The sequence below is a fragment of the Zychaea mexicana genome (genome assembly GCF_025766255.1).
Source record: "Zychaea mexicana strain RSA 1403 chromosome Unknown BDB00scaffold_4, whole genome shotgun sequence".
NCBI classification, from domain to species: domain Eukaryota; kingdom Fungi; phylum Mucoromycota; class Mucoromycetes; order Mucorales; family Lichtheimiaceae; genus Zychaea; species Zychaea mexicana.
The window spans coordinates 745211-765127 of NW_026516667.1; the positions used below are offsets into that span (position 1 = coordinate 745211).

The window sequence follows — 19917 nt, forward strand, 5'->3', positions numbered from 1 at the left end:
AACGCAAGCAAGGAAACAGCGCGTCATATCGAGCGACATCTAATGGGCGTGCGAGCGCAAAGATTCTTTGACGATCAAGGCATACGCTGAGAATTTTGGCGTTTTGGACAAGCAGCAGGCGATGGTGCGCTATCGCAATATCATCAAGTCACCACTGCTCGCCATGGACAAGACGTGCTTAGAACAAGAGCTGAACATCTACAAACAAACGGAAGACTTTAAGCGTTTTTAATTGGAACGCACACGCAAAAAAACCAATCTAGACGCTCATGATGCGTGCGCTACATTTATCCAAGATGTCGTTTATCAAGAAGCAGACTTGCTCAACATGCAACCAAGGAAAGCATCAGCAGCGCCAGATACGTCTGATTCGTCTCTCGCAGATGATGCTACAGCAAGCAAAGCGTTTTCCGAATCCACGACACCCACACCACACGCCCCAATAGCCACTACCGATACTACACCAACGGATCACGATCAGGATATTTTCGTCTCTACTTCAGACACCATACTGGATGATGTCCGAAACCCAATCCCCTTGCAGCCATGGATGTATCGAGGCACAAACGTGGCTGAACGATTTACGAGTTTCAAGCAAGCTGTCGCCAGAATCACAACCAGCCGATTGCTCTTTATCGAGCCATCTGTGCACGAGCTGTTGGCCCTGTCAAATATTTTTCTCTTGTGTACGAGTCAACACAGCCCGCTTTGCATCGATACTTTTACCGAAGATTTATTGGACGATCTCAACAAGAATCTCTTGACCGAATGCATGGATTTCAAGGTGGATATCAGCGACGATGCATGCATGAAATTGGCTCGGATCATCGACAACGTCGATTCCAACCAGCTTGCCAAGGATGATGCAGATATTGAGCTTTTGATGCTCGGAAAAAGTTTGTGCCCCCTTGGACGATCTTTGGTGCGGGGCATTTCAGCAGCGTAAGGCCATCATTGACTAGTGGTGGGTGAAAGCCTGTGCCAAAACTGAACAATTCTTCTATAGGATGCGCCGCTTGCCGCTCGTTGCCATAAAAAACAAGCTAACTATTGGGGAATGTGAGCTTTTCACCATGTACTTTGATCCCATCTTGGCATCGCTACTCTCTGATCCTGACAGAAGAGTGCTCCTGCGCTGGTCGAATGTCACATCTGATGAAAATGGCGAGATGCGCCCTGACGCCACAATCTCCAAGCTGCGGCAGCGCGACTTCGGATCCAGTCTTGGATATGGAGAGGTCAAAATTGCACGCCCCACCACCGATAACCACGCGCTATGCCACGATCTTTTGCGTTTGGCAACGCTAGCCAAAGATACCATTGATACCAATGCATTGGAAGCCGCCCTGACCTTCCAGGTGCATGGTTTTCATATTACCTTCTTTCTGATTCGCCTCCGCCACGATGGAATCTATGTGATGCAAGAACTTGCACAGCTTACATTTCCTCGATCTTTGGAAGAACTAGCAACATTCGTGTCCTTGAAAAATATGCGCACATTGATGATCCTATCTGATACCTTTTGGCGCTTGTGCCGACCTGTCCGTGACACTCACTCATGGCAAGATAAACGCCGCCCCACTCATCCCTCCATTTACTCTTTGATTGATTCAACCAAAAATAGCCACCGCTTCTGCGCCCTGCGCTTTGATTAAATGGATCCTTCGTATATATCCCCACATGCCAAGGATCTGATGCTGCCATCAATTCATTTCGTGTCAATAATATGCCTGACTTTTCAAAAGGAAACAGTGAATCACCGTGCTACGTGCGACCTGAAATAAAATTTCTAGTGTACTTTGTATTTGATTGCAAGGATCCATGTATGTTGAGCATCAATCCATAGATCAAGGACTTGTAAGGCACAGTTTTGAACGACATTCGAGCTTGAATCGGGCGACACTGCAAATTTGAAAATGGCTCACTATGAACGATACTGTCTAACTTTTTTCATGACACTGTAATTTTTTCGTGGCATACTGAGATGTTTTTATTGCGACTTTGATCTCCGGAAGTTCATGTTGGTTAATGAAATAAAAAAATACACTTGATTTTTTGAGCGTGGCACGGAACGTTTTTATTTTCTTTTACTTTTTTTTGCATGTTACTTACCTGAATTCTATTGGGTTTGAAGTCATTGGAGCTTATTATACGGATTCTTTATTTCGACATTTATCCCAGCACTTGTAAGAATGCGAAACAAAGCCTCTGAAATGACTTTTCTCCACGCTGTTACAGGCTTCCGTGATTCTTTTTGACAAAGTATCTTCCTGCAAAAACCGATGACGCTTAACCTTACTCTTTGCCACTGCCCAGAATTGTTCTATTGGGTTAAGCTCAGGAGAGTAAGGGGGAAGGTACACACATTTGTATCCTCGATACTCAATATACTTCCTTATATTTTCATGCGTATGGATGGGCGCATTATCCATGACTATATAGTGGCCTTTCATATGCGGATGCTTGTCCATTTCATCAAGAGTAATTTTCAAGAAGCTGATATAGTGGCCTGTCACCGTCCCTGAACTTACATACCCTTCAGCCTTTCTCTTCTTCGCAGGTCTCGGTTTCTTTACACCGACTGTAATCAAACCTGCAGCAGAGATAGCCCCTAATATAGACGTTGTGTTTGCTCGCGTAGTAGGCCTGGTAACAATGGCACGCGTGCCTTTTTTGGACCAAGCCCTTGAGCGTTTCATATTGATATCAAAGGCAGACTCGTCAAGAAACACGCAATTCGTCAGAAAATTCATGCCTGTATTTTCCCATTTGCAAACCCAATCATATCGCTCCTCAATCTTTGCTGGGCTGTTTCTTTCGACAGAATGGAAGTCAGCTTTCTTCAACGAAAGGTTACATTCGCTTCTCATGAAATTATAAACCGTGCTACGTGAAACTTTGAGATCATTGAATCGCTTTAACAAATGCTCAGTCACTTCAGTGACAGCAGCAGAGGGATTAGCGTCAATGAAATCAACAAGAGCTGTTTGATGTTCTTCGGTCAAGATACATTTACGACTAATCTGTTTACAAGTCTCAAAAATGCTATCAGGACACATGGTGTACTGCTTAACCCATCTCTGAGCAGTTCGAACGTGAATACCCAACTGCTTCGCTGCAGCTGATGCACTCATACACTTTTCAATCTTCAGGTCAAAAAATCGAACCTTATCCTGAACAGTGTAGCGCACATAATCACGTTTTGTGTCTGCTTCTTTCATACGAATGTCTTCACTTTTGGTTTTTCTATCAACATTGGGCAAGCTGGTGAAGATTCTTTAGAGGGTGCGTTTTTTAAGTATTCAGAATGAGTCGCAATCGCCTCAACAACAAATTCATCCTGATCAACGATATACTCCATCGGCTCAGGACCACCATTCTCATCAACGACATTTCCATGCCCATCTTCAAATAAAAATATTGTACTCAAGTTAAATGTAAAGAATTGAAGAAAAATATCACGTCTTGAAAAAAGGAAACATCTGCTTTTGTAGTTTTTCGAGTGCCAAGAAATCATTGTGACACGACATCGTTTTCAATAGCAAGCGACATGATTTTTAAAAATACGACTTCCCTTTCTGACAACGCGAATTTGATTTTGTTCAGCGAACGAAATCGATTTTGATTGGCTAGCGACATCAATTTTGACTGTCCGCGACATTGCTTATTGGAAGCACTGTATAGTGGACAGATACAGTGGTCCCCGATTTATTTCAAGGCTGTCATTCCTGAGCAGTCTTGAAAAACGGCGGGATTGAGTTTCACCGAGAGCCGGGTAGTAGCAGCAATCTTATGGTTAAACTTATATCAATTTACCGAGGCTTTCTCATAATTTACCATTTGAATTTGATACTAATACATGTTTCTTTAATTGCTTGACAATATAAATACTAGCTTAATATTCTCTACCATAGTATAGCACGCTGTTCTTCAATAAATGTACTGGTCGTTGTTAGAGTAAAGGAATCCAGACAATGCCCGTAACTTTATGAGAGGCTTCCAATTATCCTTTGCCCTGACCGAGGTTTCGTCAGAGATAAACTTTGCAGAGAGCAATTCACCAAACAAATCACCCTGACTTTCTTTTTTATTACACACACACCTGATAGAACATAAAAGTATATACGCATGCATGAAGAAGCCGTGTTGAAGCCCTTAAAAAATATTAAGTACTCACCCCATGTATAGTTTAATGATGAAGATTGATTTGAAAAGGAAAAGTAACGAGGTCTTACTCGTTCCCAGAAATTTCTTGGAATATCCCGAGTCTGAAAAAGTCAAGGTTGAAAAAATTGGGAAAGCACTGTAGCATAGCCACAAACAACAAGCATGCAGTTACCCGTATCCCATGGTTTTGACATGCATTAAAGCCTTCTTTCATTTTTCATCCATTCATATTATCCATGAACAGCAAGAAGAGCAAGCTCATAGTTTTCATCTGAGGAATGATTTGACTGAACAGATAGCATGTAGTGCCTCATAAATACTCAAATACATGATCATCAATTTGTTGTTATCCTACAAGTATGCTACAGTCGCCTTATATATGCACAGCATTTCAACCAAAAAAGTAAACGACTAATTAATCGCCTGCAAATTGCCAGTTTCAAAAAGAGGAAGGCGCGTTGTAACATGATTGCTATTCTATTTTTTCAGTTTCTACTGCGAACCTATTGCAACTCATCCAACGCCAAAGAAAGAATAAAGATGATGAATGACAGCAACTATAGCATGTCATTCAACACAAAAGAAAAAAGAATTAAGACAATGAATGATAGAATGTATTGCAGGTCATCTAACGCAAAAGGAGAAAGAATAGACCAAAAAAAATAGGTGGATAACTCTCAAAGTATACCTGCTCTTCAATAACAAAGCTCACACAAGGCAATTCGAAGATTAACATCAACCTGGGGCGCCCAAACTTTCGGTTCTCTTCACTGAGGTGCTGGTCTTTTGCACTTGCAGTCGACGTGTTCACCATGAGTTATATAATTCTATGAGCACGCATAAGTAGAACGTGATTGTGATCATGGAATCTGAAATAAAATACGTTAAGCCTTGTACCACCAAAACATAGGTAACCAACGTACTTTGTTTCATTGCGTGAGACTGATTCCAAATGTTAATGACGTTGTTAACATAAAATTGAGAAGATTTCATCAGTAACTACAGGTGTCTCCAACATATATGCTTAGAAATGATTGCTCGTGCCCCAATCAGTGATCCATTCCATGAGAAATCAGTATGTGAGGATGGGCCAACAGGCTGAGAAAGTGATCAGGTTTCCCTGTCGAAAATACCATTTAGATACACCACACTGACATGCCTCTCTTTTTCTCATAAAAGCAACTCATTCATTATACATTTCAGTTTGCGTTTGCTAAATGAAAGCACTAGTCAAATAGAAACGGCGATCCACGTTTATCTCTCTGCGCACGTTTTCCTCAACTGGAGCACAATCGATCTCGTTTAAAAGGTGCTCAGTGACTACCTCATCATGGACGTTGACAGTGACAGTGTGTTTTTTGCGAATCTGTACGAAACAGTGCTTAGCACTTTTTGGGATCGCTACGATATGCCAGAAAAAGCAGCAGAAGTACAACGCCAAAAGCCAGCTATTCTTTTTCTGTTGTTGTAGCCATTGTCATATTTGCCGTATTATCTAGAGATAGTAACCACGAAGAAAGACCACGAATAAGATGTAAGCACACTTATTCTTAACAAATTTGTGGTTCAAGCAGGTCGTGATTCCCCAACAGATGCTTTGTTAACGGAAAAACGAACTTTGAATGGACCTCGCAGAAAAGGATCTGAGAGAAGGAACCAACCAGCACCAGGAGGACAGATAGCAACATGCAGTCAGCAAGTTCAACAGCCTCAGTTGCAGCCGCCGCAAAGAGAACTCCAGTATGGACTTTGAGCTAGAAACCTACCACAACAAACTATCAACTACCTACAGCAAACTAAAATTATTCAAGAGGCTCTCAAAATTGTACCAACGTGGTGAGCCCTTATTCTACAGGCCCAATGCGATGATACCCGATGGTAAGCAGCACACAATATCTCTTTATTTTTACATATGTTATCAAGTCATATATGCTCATATCATTGCCTTATACATTTGTTTGAATCAGTAATAATATTGATATGTATGCGATAATACATATGACTCGGCAACCTGTTGTCTCTCCCAGATGCATTGGCGCGTATTTAGAGAGCAACGATTGTAAGGATGGGGTCCTCGACTTTACAAAACCTACAGCGAGCCGTTTCTGGCCTGCTGTTCCTGGCATACTAAAGTATTATGATTTTCGGCTTTCACCAGCTATCATACACGAACGACATGTTCTGATGAAATTCAGCATCTGCACCACTGAGGAGACCAAACGCGGCTTCTGAGATTTTTGTTCGAGCCGACTGCCTACTCGACAAAAAGTAGTAAACTTCTTCGTACAGCAATTGATTATATGCACGAAGCCCACCATGTACTTCCCAAATATTCGTTCCACCAGTCGTCACCTGTCAAAAATGCATGATTAGAATCCTCCACATACTAAGATGACACTGTATCAAGGAAGTCACTGACCGAGGCGAAAATGACTCTTTACTCCAGTAAGACAGTATCCTGTATCATCACGGCATTTGAACTTTAAAGGACCCAATAATCGGCTAGCCCGCGATCTATCATTATTACATCCAAACGGGAGTCTAGACTATATCTCAAACGTAAAAGGGTGTGAGTTCAGTTAACAATGATTTTCTCATTTTTGACTCCCACTGTATTTCCATCTTTTCTTCTTAAAACATATATTGTCTACCAACAATCCACGTTTTGTCAAACAGGGATACATCTGTTTAAAGGGCTTATATAACTGGTGGCGTGCTTGTCAAGACCACTTTGGGCAAGTTTAGTACTGTCGTCGAAACAAACATCATATGCGCTGTATTTGCGACTCAGCTGGCGAATCCTTCGCATAGTCGATGACCACGATGTATGCTTCAAATGTACGGCCCCAACGATACAGCTACACATACGACGCTTGTTGCTTATCCCGCTCTTAAAATACTGGGCAATTCATTCTTTCAACCAGCAGACGCGGGCGTTGTTCTAATAGTATTTTTTATCGCCGTTGTGAGTATCGTTTTGTATTCTTTTTTGCTTGCATAGGGCGCATTCGCTTTATAGTCTATGATAAGAAGAAACTAATAACTGAGTCGTCACAGTTATTAGTGGTCGTGAGCAATATATACTCATGCATATGATGAAAAAGGACGGTAAAAAGGATGTGAGTATATCTACTCTTGGTACGTTACTATCCGCTTCAGCGATCTTTTCATTTATGAGTCGAAATGGTGATCGCTCACAAACTAGAGTCAGGGAACACCGAAATAAGATGAATAAGTAGCGTTTATGTTAACTAGGAAACGATAGTATAATCCTTATCGATTGGCGAGTAAGCGATTTAACGCAATCAACAGTTTACTCCAACCTTATTCTTTCCCCGTACAATCCGTGATAGGGATAGTAATCAATAGTAAGAAAAGCATAAAGTGTACGAAAAGCCAATGTCTCTTTTAGTTTAATATATGAACGCGAAAAGAAAAAAGTGTACTATACACAGGGGATAAAATAAAGAACTATTTAGGTTATTATATAATAACTTAGAACTTCTTGCCATACATGAGTTCCTGAAGAGCGTCATAACCAGACAAGACACCAGCACCAGCGATGGCACGGAGAATGTTAGCACCAGCACCCTTGAAGAGGGACTTATAACCTTCCTTGGCGACGATTTCACGGAAAGCGTGGAGGGAGGAGTCGTACTTGACAGCAGCACCGGAGGTCATCATCATACGACGACGGACAGTGTCAATGGGGTACGAAGCCAGACCAGCACCGGTGGTGACAACCCAGCCAAGCAAGAACGAAGCCAAGAAGTTTTTCTGGAGGTTCTCGGGAAGAGCAGGCTTGAGCGAATCGTACATACCGAAGTACAAACCACGGTAGACAATGATACCAACGCAAGAGATGGTGAAACCACGGTACAAACCGCCAATACCGTCAGAGGCCAGAGTCTTACGGTAGACATCGACCAAACCGTTGAATTGACGCTCACCTCCACCCTTGGAGGCCTTGGCATCGTTAGCCAAACGGGTACGAGCATAGTCGAGCGAGTAGACGACTGTAAGAGGAAAGAAAATCGGCGTAAATATTTTTCCCTAACACAGACCAGCATAATAACCACTTCCTTATCTATGCATTTCACTCCGCCCCTTGATTTTTTCGTAAGAAAACAAAAAGTAACACTTACAGAAGAGCGACGATGCACCAGCAGCACCGCCGGAAGCCAAGTTACCGGCGAACCAGGCCCAGTAGCCATCCTTCTTCTTGTCCTTGTTGAACATACGCTTGAACTTCTCCTTGAAGGCTAAGTTCAAAGCCTGGGTAGGGAAGTAACGGATGATGTTGGCAGTGTTACCACGCCAGAAAGAGACGAAACCTTCGTCCTTCATGGTACGGGAGAAGCAGTCGCCAATGCCCTTGTAGGGCGAGGCAAGACGACCCTGCTTGATCATCTCATCCTGGTTCTGGATCAAGAGCTTGATACGCTATAGACATTCAAAGCAAAAACCATAAACATCGTCAACATCCATATGATCATATCGCCTTTTTATCGTCCTAGAAATATGACTTTAGCAATATACGCACCTCAATGGGGGCAGCAGCGGTCTTGGAGACGGCAGCGGAAACACCACCCATAAGGAAGTCCTGTTGCAAAAAAAAGGTGCATCAATATCTTTTTCAAAAAGTAAGCATGGTTCTGGATCGCTACAGTCACCAGCATTTGGTGATAGTCCCCATGACTATTAAACTCGTTCATGCCTCATAAATAGCGCGAAACTTACAACGACGAATTGGTTCTGGCTCTTCTCAGACATGGTAGAGTAGGGTGGAGGAAAAGGGAGGAAAACAATGGATTGCATCGACGGAGCTGGCTTATATATCAGCGGAAAGGCTGGGGAACATCAAATTTTTTCCTTGGTTGGATTTCAGACATTTTTTGCTTTACGACTTCTTCCGGTTACCGGTACTTATTGACCCTGAATGGCTTTCCTTAAATATGATTAAACATACTCGCACATACACATTATGCATATCGGCATCACAGATGGACTTCTTTGGATCATGAAATGGAGGGAATTGCCTTGGTTCTTTTATTACAGCATGATTAAGGGTTTTTATCCAAATAAGAGACTAAAACCTAGGATTGGTGGTCTTCGCAAGAAAGGGAAATCCAACGTCTTCTTCCCCACTTGTGTTCTTTCTTGTTTCGAAATCCACCTCAACAAAACGCTGTCATGTGGGGAAGCTAAGCTACTATGCGTCGATGCCTGGAATAGACTCCTTCTTCATGGTCACGATATCCTTCAATGCTTGGTCAATGATCTTAACTGAGAGTCGGATGTCTTCTTCACTGATCACCAGCGGTGGAGCGAGACGGATGATGTTGAAATGCGTCGGCTTGGCAAGTAAACCTCGAGATTTGAGAAGTAAGCAAAGTTCCCATGCGGTTTTGTCTGACTTGGATTCATCAATAACAATGGCATTCAACAGACCACGACCACGAACTGTTTGATGTATTGTTGGATTGCAGGAGGTATTGAAGAAGATTAGTAACTTTAGTCCGGGATCATTGCAATATGCACACCACACACACACAGAGACACGCGCGCGTAGTTATCAGCACAGTCCAGTAAATTTACCTGTCTGCAGCAATGGACTGTCGATCTTCCGCAGCTCGCTTCTGAAGATCTCACCCAATTCCGCAGCCCTGTTGACCAGATCTTCATCCTTGATGACTTGAAGAGCTGACATGGCCACAGCACAGCCTAATGGGTTACCGCCATAAGTGGATCCGTGCTCACCAGGCTTGATGCATAACATCACCTCACGGTCTGTCAGCACGGCAGAAACAGGATATACACCACCGGATAATGCTTTGCCAAGCAGCACCATGTCGGGACGTACTTGATCGTGCTCGGAGCAGAGCATTTTGCCTGTACGAGCCAAGCCGGTTTGGATCTCATCCGCAATGAACAACACATTGTGCTTCTTGCAAAGATCGTAGCATTCCTTCAGATAACCGTCATCGGGCACCATGATACTGATGAAAAGAAAATAGTCAGCTGACGCTTATTCTCCCCCACGCCTTCTCCCTCATTTTGCGCGTACCCAGCTTCGCCTTGGATTGGTTCAACAAGAAATGCAGCTACATGTTCGCCTTGTTCCTCCAAAACAGCCTTCAAGTCTTCAAGGTGGTTGTAGCGGATCAGCTTGCCAGAGGCGGTATTGGGACCGACCAGGGGTAGAAAGGGGCCAAAGCCGGCATAAGATTCCGGATCAGTGCTCATGCTCATGACACCAGTGGTTCGACCGTGGAAATTGTTTTCACAGCTTAGAACAATAGCCTTGTTTTCCGGGATGCCCTTCTTGACATAACCCCATTTACGAGCAAGCTTGATGGCGGTTTCAACAGCCTCGGCACCTGTGTTGACGGGCAGAACCATGTCGTAGCCAAAATAGTCATGAACGTACTTTGCATATGCAGGAAATACGTCATTGTAGAATGCCCGCGAAGATAACGTCAGTTTGGAGGCCTGGTCACACAGTGCTTTCACTATTTTTGGATGGCAGTGGCCTTGGTTCACTGCAGAATAGGCGGACAAAAAGTCCATGAACTTGTTGCCTTCGGGATCCCATACCCATGCGCCTTCGGCTTTGGAGAAAACGACAGGAAGTGGATGGTAGCTTGTGATTGATACGCAAATTATTGTCAAAATCAGTCGAATAAGGCATTAGGGCCTTTTTTTACATAAAACACAAACAGCCACCATCCACTGAACTCATACACCCGCGTAAATGCGGTGAAGCCAAATGTGCCCGTATGAAAGGATGTTATCGCGTCTTATCTTTACTTACTTGTGAGCACTATACTCTTTTTCGTATTGGAATGCTTGTGCGCTCGAAGATGCTGCGGCCATTTTGATAGAATCAAAAGATAAAGAGAAGACAGAAAAAAGAAAGAAAAGGAAAAAAACAAAGCGACATATCATATCGTTTATATATGCAGCAGCGGTTTTTCCCACGAGTGACGAATGATTTCTCGACCATTACTACGGGTTGCAATCTCACCAGATCTGGAGCAGAAAATCCATGGCACACTGTCGCAGTGCATACATACGCAGTATATATTAAGGTTTCATTCCTACTACGTCACCGGGTAGAGCATATACACGCATACACACATCTGCTTCATCCACCTTCCTACTACAGCTACCACTGCTTCTTTACACAGTAATAACTCTATATCCCATTGTGGTACCAACAGAAAGTGTTGTCGAGGCCATTTCAAAATTAACGATTTATTCATCATTTACAGTGAAATTGTCAACGTTCTTGTTTGATGTATTGCGAGAGAGGCGTAGTCAAAAAGATTCGTTTAAGGGCCCTGGGTGGGAGCAGGGTTCATTCTGCGCTTGCCACCGAAAGAAGTGGTGACATTGACGAAGCGGCGGCTAATTATTTGAATTGTTATAAATTAGTATTACCGTTGAAATCGTACATGCCACTTCCTTTCACAGCAAGTTCGTTTTCAACTTACTTGTAAGTTTGTCTCTTCTTAGCACGACCAGTCAAAGGCTTTTTCTTTTCTTGCTTAGCAACCTTGGGGCACTGCGACTTGACCTTACCGGCACGGGCCAACGAACCGTGAACTTTACCCTATACCATTTGATTGGTGAGCGAAAAGTAAAACGGTAAGTCGTTGGGTAACCAAATATAGTGACACAGTCTTTAGAATACGTATAAACGAATCGCTTTGAGAAAAAATCGAAATGTTAGCGATAGGTACCATGATGTAATTTGGTGGAAAAAAGAGGCTCAAAAAATTTTGCTACTGACCGATCCCATATGCTCCGTCCCTCAGATATACAAGCCACACACGATTTATTACATGTCGGATCAAACTATCCTCCCCCCCGTCATATTATGAGTAACTGCGACACGTCGATGGCAGCTGCGTGATCCATTCTTGGCATACAAATGATAATTGGCACTGCAATATCAATGGGGAAAAGTTGTTTTCCTAATACTGTAACAGTATGATACCTCCATTACTTCAATCTTATGAGAAACAAGTGATCGACAACTTATCATACGTTTTCCCCCTCCGTCATTATACGCCCAAGCTACCGACTGCCATCAATTTTCTGAGACGCTATAGAGTATCTTATGTTCGGGAAATCAAAAAAGGTAAACCCGTTGTCGCTGCTTAATAACTTGTTTTTCGTGTGATAAAAATATTTCCATACATAACCGCTTTGATATAAGAATCATACGACACCTGTTTTGTGCAGATCATGATATGAGACACAAATATAACAGTTGTGTTGAGTGTATAGTAACACACTACTATCATTGAGGACTATCAATCTTTTGACTTGTTTTTCTTTCCAAGCAAGCGGTTTGCTAAATCGCAAACTCACAAGATTAAAGATATGTAGATGATATGCGCAAGACTCTAAGCGTGATAAGCAATTTAGTAGAAGGAGAAAGCTGTATACGATCAGGATAAGAGACTAAAAAATTGGAATCCTTTTTATAGTGCTTATATATGATCTCTATCGCTTTCCAAGCACTTTGCTGTATAAGTTGATTTTAAACCAGAAACAAGCTGCGAATACTGTCGTTTCGAAACGCAAATGTCCTCCTAGGCATTAAGGATAGACCATTCTAATGTATCACTTATCGTATTTCAAAAGGGCATGCACCATGATAGCAGCTACTCCACATACAGTGAGAAAAAAGAAGAGGACCGATGCGCTTTTCAGGTCCTTTCTCGTAACGTAGCAAAAGCATTTTCTCGAAGAAGGTGGTATAGTAGTATTATCTATTGAGTGCACGTCACAACCTAAGAAATAGAGAAAGAAATGGAACATCATGAATGCGTATGTCGCCGTTGCTGCGAGCAGCGCGTAGCATAAATTTAAAGATTTTATCTATCAGCAATGCGGCGTCGGCGGCTGCGCATAACACATACATACGCCAAACTAAAAAGCACCACATCGTGCTATGGGAAATCAGCGGCGGCGATACATTACATGTACGGTTCCTGCATATTGAATACCCCACGAATAGTACGCGATTCGCGTTTCTCCTCTTATGACATTTCTACCTTTCAAGAAAGTTGCCATTAATGATACCATCGATCTAATGGGGAAGCTGTTCAGCTGTAATAAGTTTTATAGACTTTTAAAAAGAGAGTGAGAATATGACTCTTGCCTCAGCTCGTTGAAAGGGTTAGTATGCATAATGTGGTTCAATCATTCGCATAACCTACTTAGCTAAGTACTGTATGTTGATTATCAAATCTTTTTGCAGCAGCAGTGCCAGCATTATGTAGCTCTTAGCTTCTAAATGCCACATTTATATAAGCCAAGACTACAAAAAAAAGCCCAGGCCAACACGGGATGTCTCCTCTGTTCCTTTATTCTCCTTTTGTTCTCCTTTTCGTTCCTCCTGTCTTTTGCGCTCGTGCAACCGAGCAGGGTGTAATTCAAATCTGAGGATCATTGATATGTTACTTGTGTCCATGCGAAAGGGAAACCAGGTGGGATCATTCCTAGTGATTTAGGATATGATCCCAAAGTGAAGATAACTTATAGCATATTACAAGTGTGCTGCTCCATGGTCCATCAACATCCATACAATGTACAGAAAAATCTTGGAGAAAGAAAATTTTCTAGAAAAACCGGTAGGAAAACCTTCTTAACGGGTTTCTTATATGGTTGACGTCTGGATTATAGAGGTGAACAAACAATTTTAAAAAAACAGCAACTGATCACTAAATGAGAGTGTTTGATACTATTAATACTTACCCAGTTACGGGGTGATATGTCGGCGCAATATGTATGTCTAAAGTAAGTCTTTTTTAAATATATAAAAGGTGAAAATACTGCTTGATTAGCAAGTGACATGCATGCAACGACGAAAGCGAAACAACGGCTGCGAAGATGATAATTAGGATCGCTTTTAACGCTCCTCGATAAAAATGGTGGTAGGGGAAAAATAAGAATTGTATAGTGGTGATAGGCTTGCAACACGTATCGTGTCGAGAAATAAGATATTGAGCAGTAAGAGGTAGTAAATAGAAATAGGTACTATCCAGCTCGATTATAATTATTACATAGCATACATTGTTGCTGTTACTGCTACTATTACTACTACTATCGTTGTTGGTGACTGTATACTGCTGCTGGTGCCGGAAATCCATGCTCGTGCATGACAAAGTTCTTTAAAACAGGGAGAGGGGATAAAAAAAGAGGAAAGGTAGGAGGTACCAAAAGAAGTATCGGCTCTGGAGACCGAAAGGAGGGTCTACCTTATCTAGGAGGCTTAAACCTATTTCTGTAGGCAACTGCCCAAAATTTGCTCTCCCTTGTCCGCGTGTTTTTTTGGATACGTGTAGTTGATACACCGGATGATGTTGCGTTAGATTAATCAATGGATAAAAGTTCAAGGGAGCTCCCCCAAGAAGAGAAATCTACCGGAACACTTCGGCATGGTCAATCCGGGTCTGTGCCAAGTCGGGAAAAAACACTTGTGAGGCCAACAACATAAACTAAGAACAACTTAGATTGAGAACGGACAGTATAGTTGGGTACGTATTTAGCATTACAGCTAGACTTACAGAAAAAGAAGCTAGGAGGTACGTGGTAGTGGTAAACTTGGCATGTCGAATGAAGCAACCGTTTATAAGAATGTATCACATTCCCCGATCCAAGGCATAAAGGAACAACAAGAACGAATAAAATATTAGATATACCCACTTTGATAAATAGATGCTTTAAGTCACTTAGTCGAGCAGGGTCACCGCCAGCAACACCAACAACAACTGTGCCGAGACGAGTAAAAGACACGGTGTATGTGTCAGTGTTGTGATGGGTAGTGCATTTTAGTGGTGGTGTGGGCACATAGTGAGCTGTAGCCCAATATCGCTCAGCTAAATGTAGCACACCAGAAGACACAGACTATACGTACTACAGTTACTACCGCAAACGACCATGGAAGCGGTTGGTGTGTTGTCGTAAGCTCCTAACTTTGTGAGAATAATGAATCTTGTCGCAGTTTATCACTTTTTTTTTATTCCGCTTATTCTTGTTCTTCTTCTTCCGTCCAACAACTACTGAGAAAAAAAGTTGTACATATGTGATGCATCACAAACATGGAGTAGTCTGGTTTATAGTTTGCAAAATATTTGAGGATATTTGTGCTGTAGATATGATGTACACTGTAAGAATACGATGGTGATGATGACGACGCATCTAGGTTTTTTTTAAAGTTTTTTTGCATCGTTGAAAACGCCCACTCGGAGACACAAGACCAGATCTTGTAACGTTAAAGAGCCATCTCGGAATATCAACAATTGGACAGCAAATCGAGATCTAAGTGCTTATATATATGTGGAGGAAACAGTTTACTTACCTCCTTTCAACCTTCTGATACATAGGATATTTTATACTAGTTTCACTAAGTATACTGTGCTTAGTCGCACGATCGCAAGTAGCTTAGTTGACGTTGTCACTATCAACGAAAACCTGTACGACTAAGCAAGCTAAGAGGAAGATAAAAGGAAAGAGGGATTAGTGGTATGATGTAGTGTACTACAAGCGACGACGACGAGTAAGAACTGTACTTTCACACATTATTGTGAGCCTGCATAACGCGTAATATTCATGTATAAATGAACCCGTAATGCATGGCATGCCTCTAACTGCTTACTTCTCTCTCTTTCTCTTAATCATTTCCCCCGCTTACTGACAATATATAGCTCTCTTGTAGCACATCTTGAGGGCGTGTATATGTGCATTATGTATGTACGAAACTAGTACTTGCTCAAAGGAGGAGAAGAAGAGGAGGAGGAGAAGGAGGGATGGTGGAGTAGGTACACATTTCCAGTATTAGATATCGAAAGAGGATACAATATGTTTCATCCTCAGCTGGGGAGCGAGCTCGATTATCAAAGCGTACCGACCTCCGTGTCATTATACCTTTCGTAGTGATACCACTGCGACATGTCAATAAAGGTACCACCATCACACCACCACACCTTCTTATCCCTTGCACGCATTCTTTCTCTATCACATCTCTCATCGTGCTACAGTGCTCTCCCCCCAGCACCTCCTCGCCCGCTCCCCCAAGGTCTCCCTTGGAGGAAAGCAAGTGGATGGGCTGGCCATAATGGTGGCACCACAAGCAAGCCCCTGTGTAACTCTAACTTCTTTGGGACTCGATCGCCGTGTATTCTTAGCTTGTTTGGGCACTTTCCCTGCTTTGCTTTTCTTCAATGGGGATCGCCAGCCAGCATTTGTACAGTACGTACACCGCATTCACAACACCTACCATTTATACTGCCTGCAAAGAAAAAGAAGAAGCGTTATGCAGAAGATGAAAAAGGCGTCACTGCTGCTAGACTCCCAGGACAGCAAGACCTGCTTACAACATTCGAGAAGCGCGCACACGGAGGAAAGGATTGGTCCAGATAGTGAAATGAAAAGAAGAAACATCGTGCCATGGTGCAACACGGAAAGCCAAGAGAGAGTGAGAGAGCATCCACGATGAGGGTGGGACATACTGTTCGGACACCCCCACCAGCCCCCACCCCTAAACTGACTGTGACTGATTAACTGGCTGGCTGGCTGGCTGAGCCGTTGAACAACTTGTTCGGAGACACAAAAAATAACACCATTGTTGTTGGCGGGAAATGCGATGTGTTCTCTTCGCATCTCCAAAGCAGCACCCCCAAAAGAAAATAAAAAGAGTCGTCTCACCCCCACCCTCCCTCCCAATGTCCCCCTAAACTCACCGGATGGATGATAACTGGCTTATGCATTTTGCTCTATTCGACTAGTAGCCCCACCCACCACCTCTGCGTGTGTGTTGCGTGTGTGTGCGATGGTTGCCCGTTGTGCGATGTGAGTTGAGTTGTGTGTATCTTTTTTCTGTGCTATGTTTTTGCCTTGTTCTTCTTTGGGAAACTCGACCCTCGTTGCTGTGGTTTATAACAGCCAGCAAGTAGTACTCAGCTTTGTGGCGTTCCCTTTTTATAAGAACGCTTCTTTCACCTCCATTCCTTCTCTTCTGTGCCTTTCTTGTTGGTCAACACGAGCGATTTTCTATTTATTATCATTGTCATCATTGCTCAACTTCTCCCTCCCTCCCGCATCCTCCTCTTTTTCCATCCTTTCCTCTCTTCTTATTCCCCTTCCCTCAGCATTACATATCCTTCATAGCCTCGTCTCCCCTGCCATTACCGCCATAAACACGCATACCATATCCATCCGACATTTACAATACACATCAATCACCATATGTCGAATATATCACCCGCTGTCGACCATCACCAAACGACGATCGACAGTCTTACACAAGAGCTCAAGGTGCTACTGGACACGTTCTGTTCTGATGCCCAGCAACGATTTTGTCTCGAGCAACGCGTAGCCAGCCAACAGCAGCTGCAGCGTATCAGACAAACCATTCAACATATTCGCAACTCTTCCGAATTCTGGACATCGACTCCCAATAGCGACAGCATACGCCAATCACTTATGCGAACCTGCGTGGAAATGCTCGATTGCTATCAAGCCGTCTGTCTACACCGTCGCATCCGGGCATTGCCCGAGGGACGAGCGCAGCAGCTCACGCTCGACTGGCAGCAGCTATCGCAGTCATTCGAAATGAAGGCTAAGGAACAGGCCAACCTGGCCGCGCTCTTTGACAATCTAAAAAACTTGCGCAAGGCATGGAAGAAGCCGCGACAGATCGAGCGGTTGTTGACCTCATTACTAGTCACCTATGAGCTTCGAGAAGGAGCCTATGTCGTCGTGATTGACAGCCACAACTACCACCAATTGGGGCTGAAGCGTAAAGCAGTCGGTACGCGGCAGCTGGTATTCGAGTGCAGTCGAATGAGTCGACAGGATCAGATGGATGAGGTGGCAGGAATATGTGATCGGTTCGCTTCGGTGTTTGCTCAAAATGCCCAGCACAACCTAGCACAAATCGAAGCCCAAGTTCAACTCGCGCAGTTGACCTTGTTGGCAAAACGGCTACGAAAACTGCAGGATCAGATCTTTTATTTCAGTAGCACGTCTCAGCAAACAGCAGGCATGGTTGATGATGACAACGATGACGAAGACGATGTTAGTAGTATCGATGGGGATATTGGACGTAGCCAGATCGATCCATTACCTGCACCAACATCAGCAGCACAAGCAGCAGCACCAGCAGCACCGGCACCACCACCATTCGTACCGTTTCGATCGGTTGCACCTTCGTTATGGTATATCCAGGATGAAACAGGGATCCAAGGCATGCCAACGCCATCCTTTATCCCCTCCCCGTGGCAATGGCCAGATCTGTTACAAGTGCATCGACCCTATTATCCAATCCTTTTTGGGATCATCAAACGACGACGAGTACCTCGCCAATCGCGAGTGCCTTTCTTTGTCCGGCTTAAAGGGGTATTCTCGGCGAGAGCACGGTACCTGGCAACGACCGCTCCAACAACACCAGCGACCATGGGGCCGCCTCCTACCCCTCACCGACATTCACAACAGCACCATCGCCACAGCAACACTACGAGCGCAACAGAAGATGACAATGATATGACGACAGCAGCAGCACAAGGTCATCAATATCACCGGCACCAGCATCATCATCATCATCAGGACGCAACTGGATCGGGAGGAAGTGGGGAGGATGATTCAGCGGCAGCTTTTGCTAGTGTATCCATCAGCAATCTTTGCGGACATCTTTGTCGTACAGGGCGCCAGTTTTACGAGGATGTCGCTTCGAATGCACAATTGAAGCATAGTCAGGATGGTCATATTCTACAGGAAATCGGGCGTGATCTGGTCGAGACATATGCGGCGATCCAACTCGAGGCGTCTCGGGCTCTTATGCATCGAATTTTGACCATTCTGCAGGATTTGACGGTTTTGGATCACAGCCAGCATGATGATTGGGAGGCGGTTGCGGCAGCCGCGGTAGCAGCAGCAGCAACAACAACTCGAGATTCTTCTACTCGTGCACAACAACAGCAACAATCATCGTCTTTTATCCCGGCACCAGCTGCAGACGAGGATGATGACAGTGCCGAAGGACATCACCACCTTCAGAACGATCGCCGTTCAAGCCGGATAGAGTCTCATATTTCGCTACCATCCGCTTAGTATTACAAGGCTTCCCTCCTCCCCCTACTTGCTTCTTTGTCATATAATGAGACACACAAACTACTTGTCTCTTTTTTAATATTCATGCCATCTACAATGTTATTTTAAAGTCACTTCCTTATTCTCCTTAATTAGCGGATGTGATATGTTATCAAACTAGTACTACTTACTGCTATTACCACGCCCTCATTCTATCCTCTCACCCCCTATTTTTTTCTTTCGTTAGTCATCCATTTATTTCTTCACAACATTTCCTTTTTTCTTATACCACCACACTTCACAACAAAACCAACAGCAACAATGCGCTTTGTACGATCGTAGTTATACCATATCAATTTAGCATCATAACCAACATTGTTACCCCGTATCGAACCACACTTCTCTAACCCAATCAACAACCTTTTCATACTTAAAAATCCTCACATTGATATAGTAGAGCAGCAATATGCTTATTTGTAATATTCTATCCTTTTCTGTGAAGTGTGTCGAATGGCTCTTAGTCTAATATTTCGCGGAGACCATGTTGGACACATGCTTATCCTTCTTCTGCGCGCATATAGTCGCAAATTATAATCTGACTTCTCTTCTTAGCCTCGTGGCGAGCTTGTTGCAGCTATAGCGTGA

General features: G+C 43.4%; 7 protein-coding genes across 7 annotated transcripts; 3 read left to right on the plus strand and 4 right to left on the minus strand.

Annotated features, from left to right (window-relative positions):
- Positions 1 to 808: 808 nt before the first annotated feature.
- BDB00DRAFT_754456 (uncharacterized protein) lies at positions 809 to 1655 on the plus strand (the record flags this gene model as incomplete). The annotated part of the gene is made up of 2 exons (XM_053118763.1): positions 809 to 942; positions 1007 to 1655. The coding sequence occupies 2 exons, from the start codon at positions 809 to 811 to the stop codon at positions 1653 to 1655; spliced, it is 783 nt and encodes a 260-aa protein (XP_052985033.1).
- A 6004-nt stretch (positions 1656 to 7659) lies between these two features.
- BDB00DRAFT_799469 (ADP,ATP carrier protein) lies at positions 7660 to 8930 on the minus strand (the record flags this gene model as incomplete). The annotated part of the gene is made up of 4 exons (XM_053121689.1): positions 8908 to 8930; positions 8711 to 8798; positions 8313 to 8610; positions 7660 to 8183 (listed from the first exon to the last, which is right to left on the minus strand). Exons 2-4 carry the CDS (start codon positions 8759 to 8761, stop codon positions 7663 to 7665), a joined length of 870 nt encoding a protein of 289 aa, XP_052985034.1. The 5' UTR covers positions 8762 to 8798; positions 8908 to 8930.
- Positions 8931 to 9379: 449 nt separating this feature from the next.
- BDB00DRAFT_754378 (ornithine-oxo-acid transaminase) lies at positions 9380 to 11043 on the minus strand (the record flags this gene model as incomplete). Its single annotated transcript, XM_053118754.1, has 4 exons — positions 9380 to 9630; positions 9766 to 10166; positions 10235 to 10810; positions 10982 to 11043. The coding sequence occupies 4 exons, from the start codon at positions 11041 to 11043 to the stop codon at positions 9380 to 9382; spliced, it is 1290 nt and encodes a 429-aa protein (XP_052985035.1).
- A 188-nt stretch (positions 11044 to 11231) lies between these two features.
- On the minus strand, positions 11232 to 11996 carry BDB00DRAFT_402637 (40S ribosomal protein S30). The gene is made up of 3 exons (XM_053117248.1): positions 11913 to 11996; positions 11664 to 11782; positions 11232 to 11577 (listed from the first exon to the last, which is right to left on the minus strand). The coding sequence occupies exons 1-3, from the start codon at positions 11913 to 11915 to the stop codon at positions 11502 to 11504; spliced, it is 198 nt and encodes a 65-aa protein (XP_052985036.1). The 5' UTR covers positions 11916 to 11996; the 3' UTR covers positions 11232 to 11501.
- Positions 11997 to 13516: 1520 nt separating this feature from the next.
- BDB00DRAFT_925041 (uncharacterized protein) lies at positions 13517 to 14410 on the minus strand (the record flags this gene model as incomplete). Its single annotated transcript, XM_053128797.1, has 3 exons — positions 13517 to 13855; positions 13939 to 13986; positions 14256 to 14410. Coding segments are annotated over 3 exons (303 nt in total), but the record flags the coding sequence as incomplete, so codon positions are not given.
- A 1252-nt stretch (positions 14411 to 15662) lies between these two features.
- Positions 15663 to 16889, plus strand: BDB00DRAFT_799483 (uncharacterized protein). The gene has a single exon (XM_053121690.1). The coding sequence runs from the start codon at positions 16135 to 16137 to the stop codon at positions 16603 to 16605; it is 471 nt and encodes a 156-aa protein (XP_052985038.1). The 5' UTR covers positions 15663 to 16134; the 3' UTR covers positions 16606 to 16889.
- Positions 16890 to 17159: 270 nt separating this feature from the next.
- On the plus strand, positions 17160 to 19414 carry BDB00DRAFT_402711 (uncharacterized protein). Its single transcript, XM_053117249.1, has one exon. It carries the CDS (start codon positions 17431 to 17433, stop codon positions 19291 to 19293), a length of 1863 nt encoding a protein of 620 aa, XP_052985039.1. The 5' UTR covers positions 17160 to 17430; the 3' UTR covers positions 19294 to 19414.
- Positions 19415 to 19917: the final 503 nt, after the last annotated feature.